Here is an 11,620-nt window from a genome sequence, read left to right as displayed (position 1 = left end):
TTGTCTTTGGGGTCCCAAACCCAGCTGATGAGAGAAGTGCAATTTGAAGCCACATGTTGCGGGGCTAACGGGTTGGTCCCCATGTGCAGAACAGTCTTCGGCTCTGTGGCTCCGGCTCTTCTTCATCTTCAGAGTTCTTTGTCCATATCGATCTTGGCTCGAAGCTGCCTGAAGGATCCAACCAACGATTCCTCTTTTGCACTCACCTTATAAAGAGTTTATCCACCTTTTGGTGCATTTGCATTGGCTAGCTTTGTTGCTGTGCCTGTTTCATTGGCTGACTGCTTGGACCGATAATCTCATATCCATCACCTTCTTTGGACATGACCTGATGTCTGTTCTAATGTCCCCGAGTTGCTCAACAGTTCTCTTGTGTCTGACCTTTTCTTAGGTAAGTTTTAAGTTTAGCAATAAGGCCTTAGTCACCTCCGCTCTCCCATCAGTTCCTCTTTCCCCCTGACTTTTCACCTACCATCTACCTCTAACACAACATCAGTGACCTTTAGTTACAGTTACACATTTTACACCACATTTCAAGTTCAATGTCAAAATCACATTTATAACCTTTTAGTTTCTCTGATTTAGCATTCACTTATAATATAATAACCATTACTTATTAGTTACTCTTATTATAATCATGATGTGTCATTACAGACATTTCTGAAAAGAAACCAAGAATAATCCATTATTCTAATTATTTGATACCAAGTTACATTTATTTGTTTCACCTGTAAATACTTCCACAAGTGTAAGAGTAAGTGTAAATATTCTTATACTCAAACCAACATCAACCATTGGTTAAACCAATATTAATTATTGGTTTAATCATAAGTTATCATTATTAATTTAAGTATTCTACTCTGGGTTTTTATCCAATTACTCAAAATGTTTAGATTTTATTCTTTAAACCTCCAGTGCCCAAAATGAGCAATCTGAACTATTTTTATTCACTGCAGGCTGGAAACTTCCTCTTTCTTCAGGAAACCTGCTCTTCCTGTTCCACGACTCTCTTTTTACCTGACTATGATTTTTTATGATTAAATAGAAAAAAAGTAGAATTAAAGCAAAGTTTGCAGGACACAATAACAACGAGATTAATTTTATTACCGTCTGAGTCTACTGTTGGGTCTTGATGTCACCTGTGTAATCAATTTTAAAGGTAACTTTATTCATTGTTATTATTAAACTAAAATCTCCAGCATGGGGAAGTGGGATGAGCTCGACTTTTCTCAACAGAGGGCATCCCTGGCAACAACCTTTCCTGATTTGAATCGCCCTTGAAAATATTTTGTTTGATGCTTTTTCTGCAGTTGGATTATTTTATAATATTTTAACCCATTTAATAAAGTTACTTCCACAATTCAACCTTTCCAATATGTTAAAAAGATAAGGCCATTCAACCCTATCAAAAGCCTTCTCTTCGTCCAGTGAAAGAAAAGCTGTATCATTAGCGTTCTTTTTAAACCAAATAATATTCAGGACCCTTCTAATATTGTGATATCCTTCCCTCCCAAGTATAAACCCATTTTGGTCCTTATTTATTATGCCTGGTAGAATTATTTGCAACCGTATTGCCAATAGTTTACAGATAATTTTGAGATCAGAGTTGAGTATACTGATGGGTCTCAGATTTTCACACTTATTCGGAGGCTTACTCAGTTTTGGCAGCAGAATAATTAGGGCCTGATTTAAAGAGGGAGGCAGGGTGCCTTTTTTAAATAACTCCATAAACATATCTAGAAGGGGAGAGAGCAATTTATCCTTAAATTTTTGATAAAGATCGATGGGGATACCACCAGGTCCTGCTTGCTTACCAGATTTCATTCCATTAATGGCCTGTGCTAACTCCTCTTTGTTTCTATATTTAAGTCTATTCTACAATCATCTGCAATGACAGGGATATGTAGCCCACTCAAAAACTTATCTAATTCCTCTTGGTCTAAGTTTCCTTGAGTATCGTATAATTTCTGATAATAATCTTTTAAAAGCATTATTAATATCCTTTGGATCTATTATCCTGTGATTCAGTTGATGTGATGGAGGTTGTTGCTTCAAGCTGTATATGGAGCGTGATCTGAGATCACTATGCTATCATACATACAGTTTTGAATTTTGGATATTAGTTCTGATGAAATTAAAAAATAATCTATTCGGGAATAGGCTCTGGTTTGTTGAAGAAGTTCCCTAAAGATATCTACCAGTCTAAGAACTTTCATAAACATCTGTAGAGTTGTTCTACAGTTACTATGTGTCGGATCTGACCCAGTGGATCTATCCATTTCTGGAATAAGGGTACAATTAAAATCCCCTGCGATCACAAAGCGCCCCTGCAGCAATGAAAGTGAGAGGAACAAGTCCTGAAAAAACCCTGAATCATTTGTGTTAGGACCATAGACGTTAACCAGGTTATTTTTTTCTGATACCAAAGAGCCCTGAACTATCAAATATCTACCCTTCTTATCCTTGATAACATTGTTTATAAGAAATGGGACAGATTCATGGACAAGAGTCATAATTCCTCTTGCTCGAGAAGAAAATGCTGAAGTGAATACATTACCCCGCCACCTCCTCCTGACCTGCTCCTCGTCCTCTTCCATAAGATGTATCTCCTGTAGAAATACTGTTCTGGAATCCAAATCATGCAGTTTATTAATGACTTGTTTGACCTTCTTTAAATATTGTAGGCCCCTGCAGTTCCATGTTACTATTTTAAGATTTAAAGCTTGCAACATGCAAGACTAACCAAATTACCAGAAATGGAGAAAAAACACACAAAGTTTACCCCATAAGAACATGGACATCTGAGAAGCTTAAACAACAGAACAAAACTCACAACATATCCCCTAAACCTGAACTCCCACACCACGTCCGACCTCTGAGGGTCTCCCTCCCCCCTCCGTACACCTCACGTTATCGCGTGTGACCGACCCATACGCAGTGAGGAGCAGTCTAACCACTCAATAACCAAAACAAGTTTTTACTACCGATCCTTTTCACTATATATAACAATAATTTAACCTTCCACATGTTTGCACACGGGTTTGAACTTAATATGCACATCAACCGGTATGTGCACGCTTTCTCTTGCCATGCCTAAGTAGAACTAAATGTATTCATAATAGTCCACTGCTGATCCACTATCAATACAGCTGACCAATAAAGGCAACAACAAGGTTATACGAAGTCACAAATTGTTCATTTAAGAAACCGTATGGGCGTTCAGCCCTTTGTTACCTCCCCATCAGTTTTCTTCTGGATCTTCTTTAGAAACTCACATGCAGCCACCGCTATTTTGAAAGCATGAGTTCGGTCCTGATAAGTCACCAACAGCTTGGCTGGGTGAGCCACCCCGTGGCGCAATCCCAGTTTGCGCAGCTCCGTGCGTATCAGGTCAAACTGCTTCCGAAGCTGGAGCAGACCCGCCACGGTATCTGGGTAGAATCGGACTTGCTGGTTCTGGTAGCGAATGTCAGTGTTAGCCCTTGATTCTAGCAATAAGCTGTTTATCCTTGTAGCTGAGAAATCTCATTATTAAAGTGTGAGGCGCTGTGGTGCTGTCCCTCCAGGGTCCAATTCGATTCACTCTTTGCACGGCCACCGCTCCAACACCGAGGGTCTCCAGCAGCCACTTCTCCAGGAACTCACATGGATTCTGTCCTTCAGCTCCCTCCGGCAGGTTGACCAGCCTCTGGTTGTTTTGTCTCGACCTGGCCTCCAGATCCATAACTTTATCTTCCGAGTCTTTCTTCTTGGACTCTAGCGTATCCACCTTAGCTCGTAGCGTTTCTATCTCACTCTCTGCATCTGAAATGCCTGCTTCGGTTTCTGTGATTCGCTGGGTACAGTCATTTATCTCTTTGCGTACACTGTCGATGGAACCCAGAACTTCATCAAATCTAGAGGAGAAATCCTTTTGGATCGAATTAACAGACAGTATTTCATCCACCTTGCTGCTTTGAGACTTTGAATTCTCTTCTCTGTCTCCGGCAACCATTGGAGCTGAGCATGAGTTAGCATTAGCTTTCTGCATTTCACCTCGAAGATGGTAATCCGTTAGTTTATGCTGTTTTCCTTTTTCACTTACTTCTTGGGATGCTTTTGCTGCTTTGGGCATTATTCCGATCATTCATGCTCACTGGCCGTTTAGTTTGTTTTGAAAGGAAGGGGTTTTAAGTAATTTCTTTGACAGGAACAGCAGAGCGGTGAAAACGCATCCTCTCACATGGCCGCCTTAACCGGAAGTCCTGGATGTCTTACTTTTACTATTATTTAATTCATATAGGTTTAAACCTGTGCCATGATATGATGATGATTTCTGTCAACACTGGGTGGGGCCTGAACATTGTGGGTGAAGGGCAAATTTTATTCCCTTGCCGTATGCATACAGTTGTCTCTAAATCATACATGCATCATCTGATTTGCGCCAAACTTTTTATGATTGACTTTTGTGAACTTCTAAAAAGCCCAATAACATTAAATTGTAATTTGACTCCATTGCACCCCCTAGGTTATTTTATCAACGATTTCTCCTTAAGTCAGCCAATCTACACCAGATTTTTGGTTGCGTCATCAGGAAGCACTGCTGAACACAATGATGTGCATTTCCTAGTGAACAGGTGCAAGGAACATTGCGAGAGCATCGACGGTGGCGAGCAGGTGGCGATGCTGGACCCCCTGCAGTCGCCACGAGGCCGGAGCAGCGCTGAGCTTTGAAGACTGTTCGAGGCTGCTTGCAGCTTTAATACTCAATTTATATTTGTTAAAATATCTCCATCAAAACCAAGTATAAATTATCATTCAAATAAGCTTTCTGCATCTTATTCACTGCAAGTGTTGTTTATCCGATGAGTCTCATCCTAAATGAAGGATGAGACTCTAATAATGAACATTCGAGTTTAATGGCAATAAAACATTACTTTCACCATTAGAGCTAGGAATGCAAACAGAAAAAAACAGGCTAAGCCACAAAATGTGGCTTAGCCTGTTTTGTGGAATTGCAAACTTCTACAACAGTTTGCAATTTAAAAATGCATACAACTTAAAATACCAGTAAAATGTTTAAACAACTTTAGTTTGATAAAACAAATGCACAATTTTAGTTTTTAAAACATGCGTCATGCACATACCTTGTGTGTCTATGAAGGGCCGCTTTAATCAACTCCTTTCATTAACATTTAAATCGGAAGCTGTCCCTTCGAACTAAAAGCATCAACCCACAAACCAGAAGTTAACTATACCTAAAATTAAAGGCAATACACATCAGAAAAGGGATACAAACAAACAAAGTAGAGCTTAGTGGGCCACCAGACTTGTAATACACTGGGGAAATCCCTGTTATATATTAAGTATTATAAATACATCTTCCAACTCTATACTATAACTCCAACTCTAACTATAAAGCACCAACTCTGGCTAGATGCAGGTTGGTAAAAATTAAATATGATGTAATTCTTTTAACTTTTCTTGCTTGTGAATTCAGAACAAAGTAACAATGGAAAAAATCAACTCAAAAGTTGTTCATTATGTTTTGTCAGTTGAGAATAATTTATACACAAATTCTGATTAAGGGAGCAAAGGTTTTCATTTTGTGGATAGTCATACTTCACTGATAACAGAAATGTGAAAATGTATTATAAGGTGGTAACCCATTATTTATTATATAAGTTTTTATAATGTATAATGTTAGCCCATTATTTCAAGTATTTCCTATGTAGATTTGGGAAACGGCTAAATTTTATTTAATTGAATAATAACTGAATACATACTTTTCTGCATGCTTGTGATTGACAGAATGGGTTACAATTGGTAGACTGCTACTTAAAGAAAAACCTACAGTAAAAAAACAAAACAAACAGGGTTTGAATGACTGCCACAATATTCTAGTCAGGGTTAGAGCCTCTTGATTTGCAGTTTTTAACCCCTTAACCCTTACCCCCTAAATCAGTGTTTTTCAACCTTTTTTGAGCCAAGGTACATTGTTTTAATTGAAAAAATCCCGAGGCACACCACAAACCAAAAATGTAAACAAAGATACTCTGTAGCCGCCTATATTGCATATATAGTCATTCTTATCAAAGTGTCTTGAATGGGAATCAAACACACAAATTTATTTTTATCATATTTTACAATTCTTTTTTCAAATTGCACTTAACATGTCCACTTCAAAAATACACCAGAACAGCCACAACACTGTCGTGTGTGATGCATGAATGTAGTAACATTCATGCATATTTGCAGATAATCAATTTGTTTTAAAAAAATCTTTTAAGACCAATTACTGTATTTTCCGGACTATGAGCACACCATACTATAAACTGTACCTTCAAATTTTTTTAACCCCCTTTCCAACCTGAAACTTGTATATATATCAGCCACACTGGGCTACAGGCCGCTGGTCATAGACATTAACGTATATGATGTCTATGCCGCTGGTATCTCTGCCGCTCTCGGTTTCCCATAAGGACCCAGCAGAGGGCTGCGTCCTAATAACTGCTGGATATATTAAGGACGCAGTTCTCCATCTCCAAATCCGGTTTTGTTCACGCCGAGTTTATGTGCAGCGGCTTTATTTCCCTCCTGTACTTCCAGATCAATACTCCTCAACTTAGAAGCTGCATCATATGAGTTTGAAAACATTTCTCCGTCGTGCCTGCTGCTAGCATGTGCTTGGTCTAAATGAAAATTAGCACTTTCTTCTTTGATTTCCAATTTTGACTTCCAATGATTCACTTCCTGCTAAAGAGCCCCCTGGTGGTTGAAGAAAAATCCACAGAAAAGTCGCATGGTTCAAAGTGTAGGAAAAAAGTAGCAGTTTATAATCCGGAATATACGGTAGGTGAAATTGGATAATTTCCACGGCACACCTGATGATCACTCACAGTACACTAGTGTGCCGCGGCACAGTGGTTGAAAAACACTGCCCTAAATCACCAAAAATGCCTGAAAAGGCATACCCAAATTAAATCAGCTGCTGTTCTTGAACAATTTGGAGTACATGCAAAAGCTTGGTCTCTTTATGAAGATGACAAGCTAAATTATCAATTTTTGCAGTCAAAAATACTTTAACTGTATGTAGTTTGTAGCTATTACGTTTGTAACATAAAAGAAATTGAAAAATTTGATTCACCCAGATTTTTCATTTTTATTTCTTGTAAATGCATATTGAGTGTTGAATGTATGGACTGGAAAATACAATAAATCGGAATAAAGTATTCTGCTCATGGATTTCAAGACTTATCAAAATAGCACAAAAAAGAAATGTCATTTTTGACATGCTTATTTTTGAAGATGTACAGGCGTTCTCCAAGTGTGCCATTTGGAGTCTCCATGGCAGGTGGGATTAGCGTACAGTCAGACCTCCTCCCCCTTCTTGTAATACGCTGTCTGTCCATCTGCCCCCATCAGTCCATCCACTCCTCCCCCACAGCACTCAACAGAACCTTTTCTGCCTGACATGCGTCAGGCTTATCTTATACTTCAAGATAGGAAAAAATATGGCGACAGCAGGAGTGCCGAGATTTCATAAGGATGTCGTCAAACTAAAATTGGTAATTGGCAAAGCATGTCATAAAACCATTGCCACAAGGTAGTAGTACCACAATATTATTTCACCACCTCAGTGGTCATCAATAATGTGTTTTTGGCACAGAATCTCTAGAACCCTGAGAACGATTAGGGATATTAATGGTTTTAATTAATACTGTTTACGCCATTTGAACTTCAGGGTCTTTGCAGACATTGCTTGAACTTGGCCCCGTTTACCATTTAGCACTTTTTATGGATTACTGTTGTTGTTCAGAGTTCCCAGCGATTCCCTGCCAAAATCAGAATCAACAGGTCAGATTGTTGAAAGATCAATGATTGGGCAAAACACTGCACTCTGTGCACTTGTAGATATAAACCCTGGCTCCTATGATCACAGACTGGCTGCTTCGCTGTTGTGTGTTCACAGACCCAAAGTTAGATGAACCTGTCCCACCGATCAAGCTGAGAATTGAACCCCAGCATCACATATAGTCATAACCACTAGTTACGACAACCACAGTGAAACTAAATATGATGTGCTATGATCTGGAGCAAAACCAGCTGGCCGGAAGGTAAAATTAATTTTTTTGTCCATTTAGTGTCCATTTATGTCCACACCTTTCTCTTTGTCCCTGCAGCTAGTAACACCAGACAAATATGAGGTCAAGGGATCGATGGAGGAAGCGGCTATCATCCTAACATCTTGCATCGAGCCGAAGATGCAAGTGACAATCACTTTAACTTCACCGGTCATCAGAGAGGAGCCGGGCCGGGAAGGAGGTTGGGAAACGCATCACAGCCTTCCCATTGCACTTTTTTTTTGTCTTTCTGCTCTCTCTATGCAAACAGTTTCAGTATGTTGGTTGATATTCCCAAAGAGCATTGTTCTGCTGGCACACCTCAAAGATTCACACATTGGATCAATTTCCATCTTTCTATAGAATTTTTTTTTCATTTGGATTGTGAGAGCTCTCTCTTCTCTGGGGTTTGCAGGACAACTTGTTTTCCCTCCTTGTTCTTTAATCAGATAATTTTTTTCAATGACATGCATGACCTCTATTACTGGTCTGGAGCCAAGAGCCTCTGCGAGATCCATAACCTGGTTAGTTTACCTGTACTCCCATTGTGGTTTTATGGGTCACATTAGCTTGTTTATCAAATTAAATAAAGGAAAGTGCCAGCAGTGTTGCTCTTCCATCTTCTGCTCTGTGATTCCTACCTCTCAAATGCTTTCTTTTATCCTTGGAACAAAGCATGATCAGTGTTTGCCTTGTGTTAAGTCTAGTTATTCCAAGTTGAGATTCTATTTTGTTTCCTGTGTTTCAGGGAATTGTTTCCATGTGTATTGTTGGCTATACTCAATGGAAGACATGATTACATCTTTTCCCTATATTTAGTTTGAGATCAGTTTAAGAGAATCATTTCTTGACAAAGAAGTAGACAAGCTGAATTTGTTTAAATGCTGCAGTGAAACCGGAATTGTGTAAGAGCAGAGGAAATTGATGTAATTTTCCCACAGGAAACAAATCTTCTTGTGTGCTGGTGAATGGTTCACCATGCTTACGTCCCCTGTTCTGAAGTGCTCCCCTGAGTTGACCTTTTTTTTCTTTTTTTTCTTTTTTCTTTACAAACACTCAAATTTGAGATTGATTCCTCTCTAAGACAACTCTTTGCCATTTTAGATTTGACTGGCAACAAAAGATGAGGATAAATGATTTTAACACTGATAAATCAATTCAAATAGAGAAAATATCAAGCCAATGAGTGGAAAATTTATTGTTTTTCATTATTCTTAGGGGAGTATTGTATAAAGTTCAGGAAAGAAGGTTTCTGTAGAGGAATCTATGGTTGCATCGGAGCACAAGCTTTAATGACCGCTGGGGTCTTATTCCAGCCTACTGATGTTAGGTATGCATGCAGTGATATCTAACCCCTTTGTTTTTGGCTAATCGTCATTTATTCTTCTTTGGCAACCATTGCTTCCTCCTTTTTTAAAAATTGTAGTTATACACAGTTTTGCATAATATTGAATTATCCTTCATACACACACCACACACACCCTCAGAGGATTGTGTCCCACTAGTGAATCCCATATGGCCCACCAGTCTCGGAAGGATTTTTGACCAAGGTTTTCTCACATCCCAAAAACTTTGCCACACCTGCTATTCCCATGCCACTTTTTATCAGGTTTTTTCTTCTTAGCAATTTCTTGTTAAAATTTTTAGTTCATATGACTGATTGGTAGACATTCAAACTTTACTGTGAATAAATATTATCCACAGAAAAAAGTTTTATTCAAGTTTCACATTTTTACCTGATAAAATGGTTTTGGCCTAAATGGTTCTTATTCAAAACTCAAGTTTTTAACTGAACACTTAAGTGAGTCTGTTGAATCAGTAACTTCATACCTATTTGAAAATTAGTTGAAGTACACAGCCAGCTACCTTTAGCTTCGTTCCTCAGCAGGGTCATTTTTTTGTCAGACTGTATTTATTTTTTTAATTACTAAGTGCAGAATAAGTATAAAGCTTTGTTAGAAAGAAACATTGGTATGTGTGGCAATGTGTTTGTTCTATGCCAGCCTCGCTGACCTGGTCAAACACCCATTCCCCATCATCGTTTTGACACTTGAAATCCATTTTTAGATGTAACCTCGGGTATGGTGAAAGACCCAGCGGACGTCTTGGACAGGCAAAAATGCCTTGACGCTCTGGCTGCTCTGCGCCACGCTAAGTGGTTCCAGGTTCGGAACATCATTTTACTTTCTCATTGTAGCCTTATGAGATGTATTTTTTAAATTGAGTTTTAAAACCTTTTTTTCTTTTTTTTTTAAATAAACAGGACAGTTCATATTTGAACCAAGAAAAAAAATGTATATTCAAGGATGCCACTCTGATAATCTGATTTATGTCCATTGTATATATTATAAATCTCAGCCCATCTGAATCCTTCATATAAAACTTTAATAAACTCATTGAATTGGCATCCTTGTATTATTTTCAGCATTTTTCGACTACTAATGAAATTCCATAAGGCTGCAAAATAACTTGCACAAATGCCTTTATGTCCAACGTTTGTATTTTCATCCTTAACTTTTTATAGAATAGGGATTGAGAGAAAAGGGAACATCTGAGTACTTTCCTGTGATTTTGCTACCTGAGCAAAAGACATGGGCTTAGGAACTCTGATTTCTTTGCCTCTTTCAGTCCCTATACTCTTCTCTCAGGTGGACTGTTGTACTTCTCAGTCCTTGTTTGTGAGAAACTACAATCAGTATGGGGTAAGGGTTTAGAAGATGGCAAGAGAAGTCCTAACTCTTGTGCATCTTGTAAACTCATAACTCCTTTACTAACTGTAAGGTACAAGACTACTGGGAATGGCAGCTAAATGCAAATGTTTGGCTTAAACACATCAGACTGTATTAAAGCTTCCATTATGCACAGTAGTGATTGGACCTCTATAATGTAACTGATTCACTTGTTTGGTCCATTTTCTTGTCAATCTTGGTCACGCTATAAACCTAACTGTATTGCCTCAAAAGGCTAGAGCCAATGGTCTTCAGTCCTGCGTGATCATCATCCGAATCCTGAGAGACCTCTGTCAGCGAGTCCCCACATGGTCACCTTTCCCTGGATGGGTAAGTTCACAATAATGCTGATTGCTGATTCATACACTTAGCTCATTTAGTTTTTTTTTTTCTTTGTCTAGTTTGTAGTTTATCTTTGCTTTTCTTCATTATCATAGCTCAGCATGTGAAGGCCACAGTAGATTTTGCTGATAAATACAGCTTAAAATGGCTTAAATATTGAGATTTCACTTTATGAACACTCTTTATGTTGCCTTTGTTTTTGTCCTGTATCTTGCATTTTTCCCATTTAACATTTATCATGATAATAATCAGATGTGGGGACTCGAGTCACATGACTTGGACTCGAGTCATTAAAATCAAGACTTGAGACTTGACTTGAATAAATGCTCAAAGACTCGGACTTGACTTTGACTTTCACACCATTGACTTGGGACTTGACTTGACTTGAAGCTCTTTACTTGAAAAGACTTGATATTTTACTCAAGTCAAAAATTTAAAACGCATTAT

At 38.4% G+C, this 11,620-nt stretch overlaps 1 protein-coding gene and 1 long non-coding RNA gene across 2 annotated transcripts in view; both read left to right on the top strand.

Moving 5' to 3' along the window:
* Positions 1 to 1,902, top strand: part of LOC106935976 (uncharacterized) — a 6,519-nt gene extending 4,617 nt beyond the window's left edge. The window contains exon 2 of the long non-coding RNA XR_001422024.1: positions 1,239 to 1,902. This is a non-coding gene — a long non-coding RNA (uncharacterized LOC106935976). The remainder of the gene's footprint in view (positions 1 to 1,238) is intronic.
* The window catches only part of zfr (zinc finger RNA binding protein), a gene marked incomplete at its 5' end in the record, with an annotated part of 56,489 nt that extends 45,292 nt beyond the window's left edge, over positions 1 to 11,197 (top strand). The window contains 3 exons of the mRNA XM_015016727.1: positions 8,163 to 8,304; positions 10,170 to 10,267; positions 11,066 to 11,197. Coding sequence (XP_014872213.1) covers positions 8,163 to 8,304; positions 10,170 to 10,267; positions 11,066 to 11,176 — 351 coding nt within the window. The remainder of the gene's footprint in view (positions 1 to 8,162; positions 8,305 to 10,169; positions 10,268 to 11,065) is intronic.
* Between the last annotated feature and the right edge of the window lie 423 nt (positions 11,198 to 11,620).

The sequence above is a fragment of the Poecilia latipinna genome, unplaced genomic scaffold (genome assembly GCF_001443285.1).
Source record: "Poecilia latipinna isolate Pla-1442-1.1 unplaced genomic scaffold, P_latipinna-1.0 Scaffold2053, whole genome shotgun sequence".
NCBI lineage: Eukaryota > Metazoa > Chordata > Actinopteri > Cyprinodontiformes > Poeciliidae > Poecilia > Poecilia latipinna.
Note: the sequence above shows the minus strand (reverse complement) of the source record. Positions and strands in the feature narration are given on the sequence as shown.